At 39.1% G+C, this 21,700-nt stretch overlaps 1 protein-coding gene across 4 annotated transcripts in view; it reads left to right on the top strand.

The window, feature by feature from the left end:
- SPHKAP (SPHK1 interactor, AKAP domain containing) overlaps positions 1-21,700 on the top strand; it is a 72,073-nt gene that overhangs the window by 35,089 nt on the left and 15,284 nt on the right. For all 4 annotated transcript variants that reach the window (XM_074590084.1, XM_074590085.1, XM_074590086.1 and 1 more), the window contains exons 4-6: positions 14,729-14,788; positions 18,055-18,189; positions 21,172-21,427. In XM_074590084.1, coding sequence (XP_074446185.1) covers positions 14,729-14,788; positions 18,055-18,189; positions 21,172-21,427 — 451 coding nt within the window. The remainder of the gene's footprint in view (positions 1-14,728; positions 14,789-18,054; positions 18,190-21,171; positions 21,428-21,700) is intronic.

Below are 21,700 nucleotides of genomic sequence, written 5' to 3'. Positions count from 1 at the left end.
CATGTGAAGGACTGTACAACAGAAGGCAGGCCCAGACTTGGCTTCAAGTTGATGTTTCCCGAACCTGTCCTGCACTCTGTTGCAGTCCTGGGCAGAGAAACTGTCAGTAGAGTGCCATGGTCCTACTTTGACAAGGATGGGTTTTTTGATGGTTCACAGTAGCCTGATGAAGTAAGGAAGGTATCACGGTATAGCTGAGATATGCCTGTCATAAAGCCTTTTGAGTTATTTAGATTACAGCGCAGAAGGTGTGCCTGAGCTTCCCCATACTCTGAGGTTATCACTTATAAATTCTCCCACGGGTGTAATACTGTTGCCTCACACTTCCATTCGTATGCATCCTTTTGCAAGCAGCTACGTGGTATATATAGTACTTCCAAACTAATATTTTTATTTATACATTTCACAGCTGGTCCCCTTGCCAGAATCATTTTGGCAAGCATGGAAATTAATGTGAGACAAGCATTGCATCCAAGTGTTAATGGATAATTAGCTCTGTCTTCCAGAAGATGCTATTTTATTTTGAGTCACTGTCAGGCTATTCCAAACACCTCATATAAGATATACTCCAACTCAAGATCCTCTTTAAGCATTTAAATATAAAGGATCAAATTTGACCATGTGTGGAAGAGAGACCTACACCTCTTATACCATTCTCAGTCTCCTATCTACCAAAAATTTGAGCTATGATGTTAGTTATAACTGTTAATGACTCCAAAAAGAAGTTATGAGAACCAATGGCAGTGAAAATAAGTCACTAAAATTTAGTCAGTGGGAGAAAGGAAATTGTAATATAACAGCAAATAACAGCAACATAAAAGCAGTAACTGGTAATTTTCAGTTTCCTTATTTCTTATGAAATATCTCAGATCTCTACAAAAAGGAGATGCTAATTCTTATAATACATCCTTCTTCAGTAGGCACTTATGTCTATGCTCAGGGAAGAGAAACACTTGGGAATTATCCGATTATGGTCTTCCATTCCATGACAGCACACCAATTCAATAGCAAGGTCAGAAACAAAATCCCACCTGCTTCCCAAAGCTACTCAGAGGTGGAGCCATAGGAGAATAAATAATAGTAATGACAAAAAAAAAAAAAAAGAAAGGTGGGAGAACACTCCGTAGAATATTACCTGAAACTCAACAAATTTTAACCTAGCAGTTTATGAAAAGTTGGGATCTCTCCCTCCCAGAAATCACAAGAAAGCGTCTTTTCCTTTACATCCTTTATTATGTAGGTGTCGCAAGCCTCCCTGCTCTGTGTGAAGGCATTTTAAAGAAGCACAGTATAAAACCAAAAGGAAGCTGAATGAAGATCACACATTAGGCATTACGAAACTGTAAGCACAAGAAAGCCACATGCGCACACTCGTACTTTAGATAATCCACATTTCCTCTTCATTAGGTGTGCGTGACTGCACAGTTACACCTTTAAATAGCTGAGAAATGTTTGAGAAGGCTTGAGTGAGTGCAAAGACCATCTGACCCCAAGCAGCTCGTCTAATTGCCTCTGTTCCAGTTCAGTCTGCTGCTGGCTGCAGCAGAAGAGCTTCTATTAAGTCAAATGAGCAGTTGTTTATTACACAGATAAACACACATGCCCAATGACAGTGTGAGAACTTGAAGAACGTACCTGGGGTACATTCCACACAGCTTCGTGCTCTTAGCATTCAAAGCATGAAATCTAACTTCCACTGTAAGTTGAAACCTATTGCAGTCGAGTGTTTTGCCATAGGTGTTTTCTTCACCAGAACTCAGGACCTCGTATAAACAAAGTGTATGTTCACGTGCGCTTTGAACTGGAAGATTCACTATAGCTGTCCACACATCATCCATTTTTCCATCATAGTGTTAACATACAGCTTCTATTTTTTTCCCTAGCTACACTAAGAACAAGTTACATGGAGTAAGCAAAAGCAGGGATAGGGGTTTCTGTTTTCTAGAGGTATTTACCTTCTCAAAGCAACAGCATTATAACACCACTCCTAATAGTATTCCAGGAAACTGGCTCAGGCTGAGCTTTCTATCTCCTTTTCCAAAAAGATCCAATCCAATCCTTGACCGGATGCCAGGATTTCTCACATCTCTTTGCCCTTCTGCAAAGAAACTGGGAGCTACAAAAGCCCTGACTTTACTCACCACTGTAAGAGCTTCCAGACCACTTTCTGTAATATGAGCCCAATTTAGGGATGATGCCACAGAAAGCATGCCAGGAAGCTTCACAGTCCCGTTTGCACCACCGCTCTGGACCTGCAGGTTTAAGGCTGTGAAGAAAGCAGATGTTGTCCTGGTAGAAGCTTGTGTAGGGGAAGAAGAAACTTCAGACCAGAAAATCTTTTTAATTTCCTGTTTCATCATTTCAGATATGAGAAATTGAAATGTAGGAGATTCTTGCTTTATTTAAGGGGTTTGTTCTAAACCCCTCAAAAGCGTTATTCAGATATTTTTTCTCCAGCCACATATACAAGTAAGTACGTGGAATGAACAATTTATTTTTTTTTTAAGCTGCAGAGTTTAAAAACGGTAATGATAAAGCTGATAATCCAACTGACTTATGGACAGAAATATCTTTATTTCTGTCTACTGCTATTTAACTTAGTAGAAAAACATCCATGATTTCAGCAGCTGTGTGGTCTGCCTCTGGGAATGCAGAGCCTGTGTGAAGGGCTGAGTGCTCAGAAGTACAGGTACTTCTGCCTGACACACAGAGATTAGGGATGGTTTCAATAATTCTGATGCAGTGGCTACCTCCTCCAGATTCCAGCAGAAGGTGTTTAACTGAGACATTCCATGCTCTTTTTAACTGATGGTAGGCAAATCTGGCTAGAGTAATATTTTTCTAAGTAATTTTTCTAAGCATTTGGGAAGAATCAGCATCAAATCCACCAAAATGAGGTTTCCCAGTTAAAATCACTTTATGTATTCTGAGCAGTTTAAAGAACTTCCCAGCTTTATTCTTAAACAGTGTATTTGAGTAAGATAAGTCCTTTCAGATGCACATGTGCCATTCTCCCCCTGCTTTTTTTTTTTCTCTGAAAGGTGCTTAAACCTGTGAGAGGAAATTATTTATATTCGCTATTTCATACTGGATTCTGGAAATCAATAGATCAGACTTCAACTGGGGCAAGACCCAAATCTGTCAAAAACTACATGTAATTAGGCAAAACATTGTCCCAAAGCAGCTGTGGATTTGTGTGCATAAAAACAGTTTGACAAACTAGTTGAATTAGATTTAAATTACTTTGATTAAATATTTTTTTTAAGAATCAAGAGAACACCTAGGATTACAGCCTCAGTAAAAAAGCATAATTATGGTTTCCGGTTGCTTGTTTACCAACAGAAATAATTTCAGGCTCAACTGAGAGCAATGAAAGAGCAAATTCGAGTTGAGGGGAGAGAAAATAAAGGAGAAGTGGGGGGAAAAGGAAATTTCAAAGTTCAGTTAAGGCTTTCTTTCTAATTATGCAGTGGCATTTAGGGGTTTGAGAGCGTATATTTAAGATGTCAAATTAACTGACTTGAATCTTTTTAATGTGACTGAACAACACATTCTGCAAGCATGGTAGGCATGGTGATTCATGATTTCATTTTCAAAAATTTGGGGGATCTGAGATGGTTGTATCATAGAAGACACTTTTTTTTTTCTTTTTTATGGATGCCAACACAAAGCAGTTCTCTAAAAATAGGCAGAGAGAAAGAGAGGGCAGCACCAAAGCAAACCCCTACTTATGCAAAAGCAGACAGACCTACAGGCCCACTCCTTCCAGGGACACATTTGGCAACAGAGCCTCCCCCAGTGGCTCGGAGGCACTTAAATAGAAAGACAGAGAAGTCCAGTGTCTTGACAGAGCCATGTCAAACAACCTCCCACAACAACAGACTCCATCAGCAGAAGTTGAGCACTGGGCTTCAGCTTTCTTCAAGCCAAATTTTAAGTCCTGATGGTCTGTGGGAGGCAGGTGAGAAGAACAAAAAAGGCTAGAGGGTGGGTAGTTTTGATAAGGAGACAGACCGTGTTGCCACCAGTGCTGACAGTGGGAGAAGGAGGAACTGGTGCTTCTGCCCCAGCAGTGTTCTTGTGACTTCTCTGCAGTTTGCAGGATCTGGTATCTGACGTGCCTGATGTACCACACAAAGCTACCATTCCACATACTAGAGATAAGATCTTAATTTCCAATTAAAACATATCTTACGAGCACACGTGGTCAAGATCTCCATGTGACAATCTGTAGTCACTTTCAAACTTGCTGGATCATATCTACCTAATTTGACAACAGGCCAGAGGTCCCAGAGGTAAAAGTTCCTACAGGTTTCATGAATATAGACAAAACTGGGAGATTTTAAGTGCAACAGCCGAGTGCGAACTCAAACCTTGCTTATGCAACAGAGAAACAAGACAAAGCCACATCTTCATAAACACTCTACTGAAGGGAAAGTGTCAGTCAGAGGGTACACCTCAAGATCCTGAAAAGTTAACCTTGAAATGTTAATACGTAGGTAAGCAGGCTTTTCTCACTCACATAGCAAATCAGAAAAACATCTGTTTTCCAGACCACATCATAAACACAAGAACATGTAATATTTCTTCTTTTTCAAGTAATCTTGCTGCTTCAGAGCTTTACCTATTTATAACCTGTCTAACAGCTGGGGCAGAGCTGCCCTGGGACATGTGAGCAGACAGATGCTATGCAAGTCTCCTTCAACAGAAATAGAGGTCAGTCCCTAAATGTTTAGTTTAAAATGACTGAAGCCATTGGCAACCATGTTATCTTTATTATAGGACTTTAGTCAGAAATGATGAAAAGAGAGATTGGTGAGCCACAGCAGGAGCAAAGCCCACAGTGGAAGACTGAGCCAGTGAAGTTGGGCAATTAGCTTTTTGTTTGAAGCCTACTGTTAAGAGGGGACACACAAAGCAGAGGGCATCACTGCTGTTCTGGGCTAATCCTCCACTTTAACAAGTCTGGCACTGACATTTCTGTTTTTCTGCTTTCTTGTTGCTGTTTTCCTAGTAGTTTGTGTCTTATCTTCATTGTCCTTTGTGTAACTGAACTAATGTAGGTTAGTATATTTAAGACTGCGTTTAGAGGCTATGAATTGCTGAATTTAGAGGCTATGCCATGTGTTGTGAACTCTATGTTTAGAACACGGTACATTATCTTCCAAATTGCTAGTGGAAACCACTAGCTAGTTGCTAAGAACTTGTTTTATGTCTCTAAAAAAGTCTCTAAAGAACAAGCAGGTTCAGTCACAGAATAAGTGGATTTTTTTATTTAACTTAACTTTTTTTTATTTTACTTTAACTTAACCTAGAGATGTCTACAGGGTGACTGTTAGATATTGACAATAAAGCATATGGAGCTAAGAACACTGTCACCAAACCATACCCATTACAAAGCTGTAATTTCTGTTGCTTGTAACATTGGTCAGCTGTAGCTGGATCTTTTGTGTGCTGAATGCAAATACTGTTAAGGGCAGGATGAAGCATTCCTCTTCAGAGGGGAGGAAAAATGATGGTCTTGGTTTAAAATTTAGTGTTATGACCCAGGAAGCAAGATGAAGCGCTGGGGACAAAATTGGCTTGGCGGGGAGAAGGAAGAGTTTAGGGCATTATCCTAATCAGTCAAATTTTACAAACCTGCTTTTTTATTCTTAATGTGTATTTTGATGCATATTTGTCATACAACTGAGCTCAGTCAAAACCCATCATCAGACCTGCATGTTTCCTTCCTTAGTTCCCACCTCATTTTCTCAAAAGCAGAGAGAATTTACAGAATGGTGTGCTTTTGCTACAGAATGCTCCACTGGTTAGTGAGATCCAAGGGGCCTCTTTTTAGTCTAGAGACAATAGTTTCTGATCCATTGGATCCAGTCCTTAAATTCCTTCCACAGAAGACTTTGAGTCAAGATTTATCAGGAGACATATTTCAGGAAGTGTGACAACCACGGAGCAGCTGATTTTGTCTGCTGCCCTGCAAAGTACCACCTCCCCATTCCTTCTTCCCCCACTGTAGTCCAGAACAAGGGGGGGAACCAATACATAGCAGACATGCCACACTGCATGAAAGACAGTATGAAAATGAGAAACATGGTCTAAACTGTTATGCACGCTAATGTTATACTACAAAAAGGGGGGAAAAAACATATTGGGTATCATAATGAAGTGATAAGCATTATTGAATAGTAGAAGCAAGTAAGAAGAACTAGCTCACTCAGTTTAAAAAAAAAATAAAAATACATTTTTCCAGACATTGCTGCTTTGGCTTCTGATCTAAGAGCTTATATCTGGTTGTATAATGCACAATTTCCTCCCTCTATCCAAGCTTATGCTTTGATAATACCTGCTCATTCACAAACCCCAGAGACCTGGAACAGGTGGAATTTGAGTCTAACCATTCTCTCGTAGTTACTGCTATGGAATATTTTCACTTGACATCTTTGTTTAGGAAAATCATTTGCATTTTTAAATTAGGCTTAGCAGCATTTACTTCCTCATCCCTCTCAAGTACTGGAAATGCCTATAGAGCACCATAGAACTGTTTGACATGCACAGATAAGCAGAATGGATTTAAGTACTTATAATTTTATAATCTCCTTTTTTCTGCTTGTACATGAGATACAAATATCTTTGGGAAAAAGAATTGATTTTTATAGTAGTTTAGAGCAACACTGCCAAATGAGACTATCTAGGGGTGTTAAAAAAATAGTAGGCAAATATTCAACTGTCCCAGAAATCTGAACATTCGTTTAGTAATGCACCGTCAATGTTCTCTTCTCCATATATCTAACGTCGTACTGATTCCCTGCTTCAGTTTCTTATAAGATTAAATTATGCATCTGTTTGGCTTTGTGGACTACAAGCAGTTACATTTCTTGGCTTACCAAGACTGGCCTGGGCAGAGACTGCCAAGACAATCGGAATTTAGGTCTGCAGGGAGTCAGTCTTTCACCTTGCTTTCATTGTGAAATAGCTCATTTTTCCAAACCATTAGATATTTTATATTCTTTGGTGCAGCTACTTAGAAGAATCTGGCCTATAGTTAACCACAACGGTTAAAACTTCGTGCCATTTTGACAACTGAAAGTTTCAACAATTTTATGAAATCTTCTCCCTAGAGGTGTCTAAAATTTGGAAGTACTATTTTATAAAGTTTTATCTTTGTCTTTCTGGAGCAGCCTGGTTACTGACATATTGTTCCAGACTGTGCTGATACTTGTGTAGCAGGCATCTGCCTGCCCTGCTGAGCAGATCAAATGATGCAGGAAAAGGGGAAGGACCAGGACTGGCTTCTGTGCAACCCACAAACTGGTCTTAGGTTCATACTTATTATTTTGCCCAGGAACAAATCCTCCTTGAAAATAACATTTTAGAATGTTTATTTAGAAATCATCATTTTACAGCTATTTTGTTTGTCTTTCTAAAAAGAATAAATAAATCATACCTGAAAATCTATTGGCATTACAAGACTCAACAATCTGCAAGTTAAAGAACAGAGGTGTCAATAATTACGGGTCCTTACAGACAGGCTATATATATACATATACACACACACACACATATATATCACAAGAAGTCCAAGAGTTTTTATTTAGCCTTCACATTAGCATAAATAATTCAAGTGAAAATAAATGCAAGGTTCTTTTTGGGAGCTTTGCAAATCAGCATTTTTATAACCATCAAAATAAATGATCTTGTCATACAGACAGAAAAAACAGATGGCTGCATTGCTAGAATCTGCTGGAAAAGGCATTTTATACCATCCTAATATAAGTCAAAAATATGTGAATGTTGCTGGTCATTTTCAAAGAGTCAAAGCTCACAGAACATTTCTGGACAAAATATGGCACATTGCTACTCCTTTGATGTTTCCTGTGGGTTACAGTTTGCTTTGTCTCAGAGACATGGAGTAAAACAATATTTTTTCCAAGGGCTTTCTCTGACTCTGCTCCTAAGGGAGCGCGACATGCAGCTGTACGTTCTATGAAACAGACATTTACCATTCCAGTGAGTGATGCCTTGGAGTAGCTATATTTGGTTATTGTGCTGTGGGGAAATCAACGGCAACCTAAACTATCTTTCTAAAGCCAGGAGACTCTGACTTTGGCCTAATAAAAGTTTAGAGTAACTCTATTGTTTTTCTACTTTTGCACAGATGAAATTAGGATGAGAATAGAGCTCAGAATTCCAAAACTGCCATCCCATCACAGAGTTTTTGCTGAGAGCAGAAATGAACGAGGTCAGACACTTTGTTAAATCCTTAAAAACAACTGTCATAGCAATCACGGTTGCTGTAAAATTTCACAAGTCTCTTCACAAACTGTATCTTCACGCTTCTACATTTAAAAAATGGATAAAGTGTTCAGTACCATAATAGTGTATAACAAACAACATACATCCTGAGAACAAACAATACCTGCCCAAAATACAGAGAGGAAACAACATGGAAATAAGTGCCAAGCCTTCAGTTTCTCAAAGGATAATGCTAAATGATCAGGATGTCACTACATTAATGTAAGATGCATGTTACTAACATTGGGCACAAGGAGCAAAAGAAGATACAAACAAGCACAGCCAGATACATATTGATTTAAAAGTCACATTGTGATAGTTTCATACCTGCATCACCCAAACCAGGGCAAGAAGAGAGAGACAGCTGCCCTGACGCACAGCTACCTTCTGCTCCCACCACTGGACTCCTGTCAGCTACAGATGCTAACATCTAAAGTAAACATAATAACTACCGAGTGTCATGGGAAAGCTTAAAGTGCAAGGAACGGCACAGTTTGAACTTGCCTTTCCTGCTGTGGAGATACAGTTGCTGCCGCAGTTCTTTGCCCTTAAGGACTGCATTCTCATCAGCGCTTCGGCTGGTTTTATATACAAAGCTACTCTCAGTCTCGGGCTCAGCAGTCACTCTGCCTTCCCGCGCCACACGGTTGTATCCCACACGTCCTCAGGCTTAGGCATTTAAACTATGTTTTTCCTTTGCACCCAGGAACTGCCTGCTCAGAATTATTTTCTCCTGTGACCTCTCCTGAGGCCAATTATCTTTTTCACTTCTGTTTGTAGGAAATTAAACCTGAGTTTGACAGGCAGATTGCAGTGCAGTCCCAGACCAGTTATTTCCTCTGACTCTCCCCTGAGCTGTCTGAATTGGCACCTTGCATGTCTAAGTAGACTTGGTGCTGTGACAGAAGACAGGAGAGAGGATGGAGAAAGCAGAGCGCACAGACCTGGGATGTAAAGACCCTATAAGCTCAGTTTCCAGACAGCATTTACGGGCACACCAACCAGGACAGCACAGAACACGGTGTGTTCTGCACGATTCCCCTGCAAATCCCAATACAGGCGCAGAAATTTAGTCTATGCTGAGTTATATGGCACCAGACCCAGCCTGCTAGCGACACCTAGCCCATAGCTGGTGAGGATCAGCTGTATGGATACAGTGGGAGAGTGACAGGGATGAAGTGGTTTGTGCCACCTGAATGTTGTCCTGCCGCCATTTTGGCATTTTGACAGTGTCTTTAACTGCATGGTTGTAATCCACCAACTGACATAGATTGGAAACAAAGAAATTGCATTTAGGAGTGTCCTTTAAGTTACAAAGTCATAAACTCAAATGTTAGAAAATGGCAGACACACAGTTCTCTGCTTCTTCGTAATTCTGCACCTATTTGCATTCTTCCTGTTCACTGAATCAGGCAGAGATCCTGCATTGCATAAATGTGGGCATACGAGATAGAAATAAGGTTGCATAAGCCATCTGTATATAGTTCTAATTTTCAAGTCTTGTCTCTTCAGTTTAAATTCCTTTCTTTTAAAATGTTGAAATTTATTGGGGAGGATCATATATAATGTATATGTGTTTGGATTTTGGGGGGGGGGGGGAATATAAACATGGCCTGCAGCACTTTAAACAAGTATTGATTACAGTCATTTACAGTGCAGAACACAAGACTATGGCTCTCACTTCACTTACCAGAGTAACTATACCAGTTAGGTGCAAGGGACAGCTATTATCCCAGTGAGAGGGAGGAATATGGTGGATTTTCAGTTCAACCTCTTTCCTAAGAAGCAGCTGGTAGAAGTTATGCTTCATGGGAGAAAAGGGAGCAAGCATCCCAAAGCTTTTTTCTCTTCTCAAAAGCTGCTAGCAACTCCTAGCCATTACAGCACTGTGCAAGAGCTACTACTACTGTCACAGGGTGAGCCCAGCCTTCAAACATCTCTACTGAGTTAGTATTTTGTCATAGAAAAGGACTGGAAAGCAAATAGATTTTCTTAATTAAAAAAACAATAGTTTAATTAAAAAAAAAAAAAAAAACAAAAACACAAGCTAGGGCTTGTTTTAATCCCACTAAAAGCTGTAAGATATTTCATAGGACAAAGAAAAAGCTTTCCTTTACTGTCAGGCATTGATACAGACGATAGAAAGAGGTGTTAGCACTTTGGAAAACAAACAGAAAAAAGTAGTTTGGCAATCTCTTATCTAGGAAAAATAGTACAGAACTGAAATTGATTTCACCCTACAACAGACACTTAGGAAAAATACACAGTTGTTTTTTTAAATCACTGTTGTTAGTATTATACCTCTGAGACAGTGGTTTTTTCTTACCGTCAGTGTGCTTTTTTTATCTAGGGAATATTAAAATGCCATTAATACCAACCTTGGTTAATACGAGCTGAAATTAAAGCAATAAGGAAAACATAGACAATAATATATTTCTTTGCTTGTCATTCAGCTGTTTGCCACCATCAGTACTCTGAAAAAAATGAAAATGCTTTACTCTTCTGAAGTGAGAACAGTGTTATGCTTTTAGCAATTCCCTGAGGCCATCTGTCAATGAGTAAAATATATTGTGTGTACAGTACATTATATCCCTACGTGCTTTATAAACAAATTGTTTCTTAACGTATATTTCTTTTAAGAAGTAATAGTCTTAATTGCTGGATGCTGAGGTGTCTGCATAATTTCTACACTGACTCAAGAGTAGATTTTAGGACTTGAAACAGTTGACCTAGAGAATTTACTCTGTACACCTCTTACCAGTCACAGAAATTATCATGCAAAATAGGGAAGAAAAAAATAATTTTTTTCTATTAGTTTTTTATATCACCCTGGAAAGTAAAGGCCTCTTCAAGATCAAAGCTCAGTAAGTTAGTGATGATAATCTGACTGGTTCTGTCCTTGTAAAAACACTTGGAGAGTTTTATGAAGAGGAGGCTTGGGGGTCAGACACCAATTCATTTTATTCATGTACAAGAATCTACATAGTAAAAGGGTTGTTATTTACAATGTGTTTGTGTATTAAATGGTTTCTGGATATGTAGCGTTCTGCTTTCTGCCAGTATTGAGACTCTGAATTTGAGTGCAGTCATACATGTTCACCTAAAGAAAAGTACTGTTCTCACTTGAGCAAATACAGTGGAAACACTAGTGAACCAAAAGAAGATATTAGCATCTTACAGGGAAGTTGCGGGTGACTACCTCACTATGTAAAGCCAGAATATGGGTGGTATTTTTTTTCCTTTTTGCATTATGTTACACCATTCAATTTTTGTTGTTTTCTCTCCCCAAAATAAATGTTTTCTAAACCAGAAAAAAAAGTCAATATCTCAACATTTCTGCATGGTTCCCAGTTAGCTCAGTATGAGTGGAGAGCAGACACATTTTGGAAATGAAAAGATGTTTGTGGGAAGACAAGGATGTGAGGTGTAAAGGAGAAGTGTATGGGAAAGGACTGATATTTAAAGATACTTTGATTAGGACACAGTTAGCTAAACTAAGCTAAAATACATTAACCTCATTTGATCGAAAGGAAAAAGATCAGAATTAAATTGAGGTTAGCAAATGCTGACCTGACCTTGGATCTTTCTTCATAATTTATGCAATATTTCCCTCCTACAGATTAAGAATTATTCTGTAGTGTTGTTTTGCCTTGTTTTGATGGAGGTGACAATTAATAGAAGTTCATCAAGCAATGCAAGCTAGTGAGAGATTAAATTTTGCATTACGTAAGCAGAAAACCGTGAGAGATTTTTCAGATGGCTCTTCTTCTCTTGGAGCGCCTCAATTGAGGTATCTCCAAGAAAATTATCTTCACAGTGAACTTCCTAGAAGGTAGCAGTAGTGCAGAGCCTGCCCGGATGGAGCTGTAGAGTTAATTTATGAGTACAGTAGCCATCTAGCCCCACCTCCTGCTCAAAGCAAGGCTAATCTGAAAGGAAACAGCAAAACGGAAAAAGTAAATGAGTTCCTCGGTGCCTTTCACCAGTGCAAAACTATTTTTGAGTAAAAATTGCCTATAATTAAAACTGCAAAATCCACGGAACACTAAGAGACTGCACTGACAATGTAATTAATCAGTGTCAATGGAATTTGACAAGTGTATTTGGAAAGTGGATTCAGAATCATTTGGTTCTGAAAATAAATTTAAAAAATAGATGAAAGAAGAGAGTACAACTTTAAATAATAGATATTCCTGCTTGTACTGTTATTTCTTCTACTGAGGCATTGGTGAGTTATATGCCATCCATACCACATGAAATAGAGATGATGATTTTTTGGCTGCTTGGAAAGGGCAAACCTTTAGGATGGTAGTTGGTGTCACTGGCAGGAGTGCCAGTGTAACACAGCAAAGATATGTACCGTTGTACCAACATGTAGATAGCAAACAACAAAACAAGGTTTACCAGGGGGTGCTGTGTTTGGCTGGAACGTCCATGTGGACACGACTGCTCCTACACAGCATTTTCACAAAGCTTTCACCCTGAATCCAGTACAAAACTAGACCATACCCCTCTGGCATGGAGGCTTGGAAACAAAGGTCCTAAGTAACAGCCCTACGTTCGGTACGGTGGTGAACATGCTTGAGAGGACTAGAAACTGGACCCATACCTTCCGGCGCTCCTACCCTGGTTGCCAAATTAATAGTCGCCTAAGCAACACACCTCCATGCACCTGCGGCCTCATAACCGCATATCACTACAGGCACTGGGCAAGGACACATGAGAATCAAGAGCACAATTTTCTAATGCTTTTTAATAACCACCTATTGCTGATAGGTAAAATGCCTACAAGTAAGATCCCAGTGGAAAGTAAGCCAAATTTTTGTCTGTATAATTAACTGTAATATGTTTAGGACATTACATAACTACCACATTATATTGCTAGAGGGTATTTTTAATACTTTATAGCTTAGAAATTTTTATAACTATTTCTTAAAAGCTAGACAGACATAAAAAACAGATGACAACGGCATATCCTGGTTGTTGACATTGTCAGGCAGAGAAATACTTTTCGTAAAATCATAAAAATGTTGGATAATATCTTTGTAAGTTCATATAAAGATGCCATTAAACTATTTAAAAGGGCAGAAAGCTTTCTTTTTAAGTGGTTTTTTTTTTGGTTTACAATGGGAGGTCTGGCTGGATCTTTCCATCTGCTGTGCTGGCTGTTACTGCAGATGGTCATAATCTGTACATATGGTACGTGCATATATAAACTGAAATCAGTGTTGTCTTGGGGTAAAAGCAGGCACACAACAGGAGCTCAGATGCCTAAAACAAGAATATTGGTGAAGGGGATAATTTAGAGCATTTTATTTTTCTAGGAGAAATTTCCACACAATTAGGGAAAGAAATAGTTACTGTTTTCTGGAAAAGGGGGGGGGGGGGGGGGAATCACTCAGCTTTTAGAAGGTAAATTCTGGATCTGCAATTTATTTGGATTTAGATGCTGGCTTCAGCTCAGCTCTGAATCTGTGCCAGGTTTTGGTTTAAATCAAGACAACACGAAAATCTCACAAACATCTCTCTAAAGAGATAGCTGCAGCGCTCAGAAGTAAGACAGCCAGCCTAGCATTGGAGTGCCTGCTTCTGACTTGGAAATAAAGCTGGAGGAGGGATTTTCTTATTTCTGAAAATTAGAAAATGGTCTTCCAGATATGGAAAAAAAATAAAAGTCTTCAGACATGAAACGGTCTTTAGATCTGAAGTTTCTATTTAAGTCAATTTCACTACCATTAAATAGTTGCTGAGACTCATAATGATCAAAGAAGGGGCAAAAGACCGTGCCATTAAAAGTAGTACTTTCCAGTGAATCACATGTAAACTTACTAGATAGTAAGTTCTGTCACTTATTGTAATGCCCAGTTAGCACTGCTGAAAATGTCTGCTTGTATATTGATTCATGAACCGAGGTTAAAAAAAGACAAAATTTTTCCATAAAGTCTTAAACTTCTACTTAGGAAGTTTGGCAAGTTAGGAAAAATACTACAATATTTATGTGATGTGGAGAAAACTAAAAGCAGCCCACAATTTGTGCACATATCAGTACTTGCACTTATTTAGCAACAAGCGCCCGAAAAGAAGAAATCATTGGAAAAGCAAGACGTGTTTATCTGATATACAATCAAATGCATTTTTAACATTTCCTCTATGTTTTCTAATATCCTCTGTATTACAGTTTATTGACAACATTTGCCCATTCATCAGGCAAGCTAGTTGTAAGAGCAGATAAGTCCTGACTCTTCCCTTTTTTCCTCTTTTCTTTATATCTACTCTGCTATTCTCTTTGCTAACCTTTCAACCTTTCTTGTACTAGGAAAATGCTTCACATATTCAGCTACAAGTCTAGGAAAGGAACAAATAGTGACTTTTAAGGGGTTGCTGCCATTCTAATATGACTTTGTAAGCTACTGTTTCTTTTTCTCTCTTACTACAGGTTTGTTTTGTGAATTTAGATGCAAACAGAGATGACTGCAGTGACGAGCAAGTGAAACAGGTAACAGTTTAGTTCTTAATAAGATGCACAGTGGGTCTAGTCAGGTACACCAGGACTCTCCAATACAAACCCAGATCAAAATTCTATGGAGAAATCAAAGCCAGCCCTAGATTTTTAACCCTTACAGAGAGCAACGCATCAGGGATTTGAAATTATCTCAACACCAGGACATATTTTATAGCTTTTCTTACTCCCGTCCTAGAAATATATAACAAATTGTTGCAGCCTGTGAATTCACAGCAGTTATCATGCAGTGGACTTGCTCAGCCTTGGTTTTATCAGAGAAATGAACTTGGATATGTCATACATTCCATTTTTTAATTTAACAAAAGTAATTTCTGATGTCTCTCTCTCCTGCTTTCAAAAAGCCTTTGAGAATCTTCTATTCATTTCAGTCTTGTTCAGCTGACCAATCTTACTCAGTCAAACTCCAGATAGTTTGATTATGTGATCTTGAGGAAGGGTCTAAATAAAACAGAACTGAAGGTGTGTTCTACCTGTTTAACTGAAAGTTTGGAGGGTAGAAAAGAAGGATTAAAAAAAAAAAAAGAAAGAAAGAAAAGCTTGGTTATTTTACAAACACTAAGACAAACTACATCATGAAATGCTATTTAAAATACATACCATTCCAAAAACCCCTCAAATATGAGGAAGTTACATTTTAAAGATATGGCCTAGTGTCAGTTTTGAGTTTACATCTTCCCTTATCAGTTTATTTTCATCATCCTGGCTTGGTGCCTATCATCAACACAGCAATATAGCAGCAATATCTGGTAAGTGAACAAAGGTAGGATCTACTGACAATACCCAGGGAGTTCCCTCAGAAAAACACTACAGTTAGCTTGCTGAAACCACTTTTAGCTCATGGGAGGACAATGAATGCTGGGACCTTGTTGCCTCCTGCAAGTCATTCATTAGCAGGAGCTGTTTTTCTATGCTGTTTTCTGCACCCTGGATCTGTGAAAATTCAGATGTCAAAAATAACTACGGCTTCTTGCAGCAAAATGGTTTTTCTGTTGAATCAGCATGTTAACTGTGCAGAACAGCTTGAGAGGCTTAACTTACTGAATCCACAGAAGCACTGGTTGTTTTCTAATAAGCAATGGTTTCATTGTTGTTTACAGTATTTATTAAGGAACAAAAGCTATAGCAAGTCATAAGGAAATACCAAAAGTTTCTCCCTCAGTCTTAGAACTTTATGTCTGTAGAAGCCAACTTAAATTAGCTTCATGCAGCTCCCCTTTACAATGCCCGGAGATGAGATTACTCCCTCACAAGCACAAATCACCTTTTGAAAGCAGCTGCCTGATTTTGGCCTATCGGCCCTACGGCAGCGGTGCATTCACCACCCATGCGCTTCGCGTAGCCCCGAGCTCTCCCTCTGCAGCAGGGCCCCGTCGGCTCCCCAGAGGGCTGCACCCCGACGTGCCCACAGCCGGCTCTCCCCGCCTGGCACACGGAGGGACCCTATCGGAGAGACTGCCACGTTTGGCAGCATTTTAGAAAGGCAGTTTCTGGTGCAAAGTCAATATATTTATTAGCCATGACTGCAAGATGATATTTTTCTTTTACTTTTCAGCATAGGTAATAAAAATTCACTGCTAGCACGGGCACTGTGTATTCTTCGCTAAGAGGAAACTAGCTCATCACAATTTTTGTGTATAATACGCAGTTTGTGTAAATTAGCTTTGAGCTGGGTGGATTTTTACACAACACACTGGTGTGGTGAAAGCATTTCATAGAAGAATTTTAAAGATGCTAGCATAGCTGTTGTTCAGATGAAACATATAGCTATTTACTAATACGTACTGTTAGGATTTTGCATTACCCTTTGAACCTTGGAATGGGTTAAATTAGGTTTTTGGGGTGTAAAAGAACTATCTTTCCAGACTTTTCCTTTTTTATTCCGAACAAAAGGTAAGGAACTGAAGTAAAAGATATACAAAATGCCATGGTTTCCTACCTAAGAAATCAGATAAAACGTGGCAGTTTAGGCAGTAGAAAAATAGAGATATGTAGAAAAATGTGTGTGATAACAGAAAGGTTATAATTTGAAAAAAGAAAAGGATGAGAACTTTTTTGTACTATACTGAAATGTCAAATTGAATCGAAGCACTGAATTTAGTTATGTCAAATATAAATACTTAGCTTCATCTGAAGATCAGTCTACTGAAAAGTGAATTGTTCCCCAAAATTGAATTAGATTTGCTAAGCCAGAAAGTTTTATTATATCTAATTGACTCTGAGGAAAAATAACAGTACTGCAAGCTTATTATTTTGAAGACGACAAGGAAAAAGCAAAGTATCATTGAATTGCAGAGTAACTAAAGCATACAGCTGGGTGCCCAAGATCTGCATTCCTTTAATGGCTTTGCCATTTGATGGGCTGTTTCAGTGCATAAAATGGAGGTGGATTTACTCCCTCTGTAAGGGATTGTCCTTGATTCCCTGTTCATAAAGCAAGAACACTGAGATCCTTGGCAGAAAAGAACTGCAAGCACTCTTAGAGTAGGTATCATCCTTTTGGTCTGGCCTTTGTACACAAACGAGCACAGACGTCCCTGCACACCACTGGGGACTCCTAGCAGCATCGCCATACAGATCTCCTACGTTACATAGCGTCGTTGATGTTGTGACTATTACCACTTTTGGCTCTAGCAAATACATAATAGGTAGAAAATGATCATATCAGTACAAATGAAAGGTCATGAAGGTGTCCAGTGGAACAGCAACAAAATGTGTATTTAATCTGTGTATTAAATACTTTCGCTGTTCCAGGATTAGCATTACATCAACTTGATCAGCAATTTCCAGCTATCTTTCCCTTTGGTTTCTTGCTTACCATATGCCTGGAGGAAAACTAGAAGATCTGCCCTATTTTCATTACCATACTTACTGAGTCTTTTCTGTTTTAGACAATAGCAGACACAGTGTTCTCCGCCTCAGGAACTCACTCGTAATATGAAGGCCAAGCTCTTAGATGCACAAATACAATCTAGCTGTTTAGCACGTGACAACGTAAGGGATTACAGATTGTCCTGCTGGACAGTTGCACAGAAGTTTATACTGCCACCGTTGCCTTGCCTGGTGGCTCAAAAGAAAGAATGTGCATTTTAATGCTGCCAGTTCTATTTTTAAATAGACTCAAAGCAATAAGTTCAAGCAAGCTTTCTAAATGGATGCCTGTAAGTGGTATTTCATTTTGGTATTTATGAATATAACTGTGCAACACAGACTTCATTACGAGAGTAAAATCTATCTTTCAGAGATTGATCAGCGTCTCTCCAAATCTCCCCAAACTCATCAGTTCGATGAACGTACAGCCACCAAAGGAAAATGAAATAGTCCTGCTGAGTGGATTAGCATCAGGAAACCTTCAGGCCGATTATGAAGTTCCCCAGGTAGGAATCAAACTTATCTTTAAAATCACATCACACCTGTGTAGGATGGAATTTGGAAAATGGGAAAAAGGGAGCTGAAAGCAAAGATCTTGCACCAGTTTAAGAGATGAGTGGGAGTTTGCAAACAAAAAATAAGTCTGTCCAACAGAACACAGGGGGAGGAGGTGACACAAAGATAGGAGAGCAATCCTGCTATTCCCTCTAGATCCCATGGATGTCTGGGTTGCAGCTGATAATGCTTTAAGCCATATTAGCAGTTGGTCCTTCAGGGAAGGCAGACATTGGTGGCAGAGATGATTCATAAGCCCAGATTTCAAGAGTACCAGGAGTCAGAAGGGCAGCACAGGGTGGGGGAAAGGAAAGCTGTAACACTTTTTTGTGCACATGGCTAGATCGGGGCACAGCTCCTACAGATTCCCTTTCAAGTGAAGTCTTGCTACTTCCCACTTGTGTTCCAAATCCATCTTCTCCCACGCATGCACCTTGGAAAAGAGCTGACAATAGGCCTTGAAGATCCTAGAGGCTACAGTAAGCCTGAATGTGACAATGGAAAATATCAAGCAACATTAACCATATCAGAGCTAATACCTCATTTAGCTTGTGTCAGCTTAAAAAGTAATTAATACATTAATTAAAACTTAACATTTAAAGAAGCCAAAGGCAAAGTTCTCATGGTAACTCCTTCACTCCCATTATTGCCAATGGAACATTCCCTATCTGTGATCTGGAGGCCAAGAATTCCTCCTACCAGCACCACATAGAGAAAGGAAACAATTGCTAACATTTGCTTAAAGGCATTTTAACACAGAAGTTCCAGAAGCTTAACTCCTTATTGTAATAAAAATGTTTTTCTTCCTTTCCATTTTTATCATACTGTATGCCTGTTCATGTCTGCATAAAAAAAAGATACTGCAGTATTTTTCAGCCCGATTCTGATCTCGTTTGGCCAAGCGTGAATTGGGAACAACTTCATTAAAACTGTAGAGTTATCCTGGAGTACAAAACTGTCTCAGCAAGCTTAAAACATGAACAGGTATCTCCTGTTTTATCTGCTGCAGAAAAACAAAGCAGAAAACTTTCTTTCACTGAAATTAACTTGCATACAAAAGTCTTCATGAAGCAGGCGTTTGAACAGCTGTATTGCAAAGATCCTTGAATTTTACGTTACACCAACAAGCTGATTTTTAAATAAAGAAATGCCTGGTTATTGAGCTTTCTTGACACTTACGACTAATGGCTGAATTTAGAAAGATTTAAAAAAAAAAAAAAAAGAGCATAAGCCTGTGGTAGGAGCAGCGGAGCTCCAAACCCCCCTTCCCTAGGGGGAAGCTGCTGCAATACAGACAAGGCTGTTTTGAGGCCCAAACAAGAGGACTCACGTACCCAAGTCCCCCCCATCTCCGACAGACTGCAGCCACTGAGACTGGCAGCCTTCCCAGAGAGAGCAGGCAGGAGACAAACAGGAACTAACCTCAATTTCTGTCTTGTAAGACAAGTAAAGCTTTGCATTAAGACTGGGTGAGATTTATTGGACAGATAAGCACGTGCTACGTTTATCCTTACATTTGTTTGGCTTTCCAGAGAATTTCATTTGTAAGGAGACTCACATAGTTTTCATACAAGGATTTTTATTCTGCTCCCCCTCGGCCTTTTTCACAAGTACAACCCTGCAAACTGTGGACTGGAGAAACAGCAGGGGAACGTTTGATCTAAGGCTGCATCTGTTTTTAATAACATTTTTCACCATACGGTGTATCCTCAAGTCTGATTCAGCAACAATTTCTTAGCAGCTAGTTAAAAAAATAAAAAATAATCTATCTTTTCTGTTTTAACACACTAATTTATTTGGTTTTCTGTTCAGACATGTTTTTAGGTGGAAAGGAAGTGGAGGCTAATAAAACATGCAATTCCAATATAATACTCATCCCACTCCCTTTATTACTAGATATTTGCTTTACATTCACACTCAAAGACAAAAGATCTAGGATGCAATTACATTGTGCTAGATACCGTGCAAATGCACGGGGGGTCCGAGGCACCTTTTGCACAGCTTAAAATATACCATTTTTTGGGTTCCACTCAAGCTGCCTCCTTCCTGGGGACCTGGAGTTAAAGCACAAGATCACAAGCTGCAAAAGCTTAGCTTTTCTTCAGAGGACATCCACACCACAAACGTAGTCCCATGCAGAGATAGCAACTTAGCTCTGTGGTTGTATAAATATCCAACAGTTTTAATACCAATAAAATGAGGGTAACAAGAGTTCTTTTCTCTCAGTTTCTCTCCAACTTTCAACTTAATTGTACAGCTTCTCTGGGTAAGGCAGTTTTATATAAAGGCTCAGCACAGAGCACAATGGAGTCCCATTTCCAGTTGGAGGTTATACTGGTCTGAAATAATGGGGCTTTGGGCAAATAAGGAATGAGAGAAAGAAGAGCAAAGAAACAAAACAAAATGCTGTTTTAAAACAGTCTGTAGGAACATCTAAAGGTGACTTGCTCTTAACAATCTCGCCAGCCACTATTTACAGGGCTGCCTTCAAATGAGCGTTGCAACAGATATTATCCTGACAAGGAATTCATGCCCACAAACAATTCCCTCAAGAGACAGGTAATACCGGGTGCTTTGAGGCCATTAATAACAGTATGTCAGATGGCTAACTCTGACGCAGATAAAAGCATGTAGGTCTCTGTCATTAAAACAAGAAGTTGATTGAAAACAAACAACTTGGTAATTTCAACAAAATACAGATGCCCCTGTGGCATAGTTGGGTTCTCTACTAAAATGCTTGTATAACAAAAGCCGTCAGTCCAAGCAGTCCTATTTTGGCACATATGTACCTGCACACTGTATTACAAACATCTAAATGAAAACTGTATTGCATCTTTGCAACAGAGCATACCTGAGAGATTTATAGAGAAGGAAACTTAAAGTAAGTTTTATTTTTTGATTAAATAACTATTTGAGATTCTTTTCCCCTCTAGTGTCCTTGGCTGGCAGATGTCTGCTTGGTTCAGTGTGCGAGGGGGGACAGGAAAAACAGCGCAAGCTGCATCATTTTTGAAATAAACAAGTTTCTGATTGGACTTGAGCTCGTTCAGGAGAAACAGCTGCAGCTAGAAGCTCATGTCTTAAAGCCCGAGGATGACACAAACTGCTCAGTGTCCTCAATAGAAGAAGATTTCCTCACAGCATCTGAGCACCTCGAGGATGACAACGAGGGTGATGAATATAAAACTGGTAAAAGCAACGGGACTGAGCATAATTCTGCTATTGTTCATACTGCAAAACAGCCATGGCAATGCTCACAGAAATTGCACTTGATGTTAATTCATGCATATATTTATTTGTAATTTAGAAAATGGACAGCCATTCATATTTTTAAATTGTTGTTCAAAGTCAAGGATACAAGGCTGTGCAGTAGTTTTACAGAGCGGTAAAGTGTTACACAGATATGCAGCCATTTTCTTTTTAAACTTACAGGGTACTGTGCAAAAACTAATTTCTTATTTT

Source organism: Larus michahellis, chromosome 6 (genome assembly GCF_964199755.1).
Source record: "Larus michahellis chromosome 6, bLarMic1.1, whole genome shotgun sequence".
Taxonomy (NCBI): domain Eukaryota; kingdom Metazoa; phylum Chordata; class Aves; order Charadriiformes; family Laridae; genus Larus; species Larus michahellis.
This window is presented reverse-complemented; position numbering and strand designations above follow the sequence as displayed.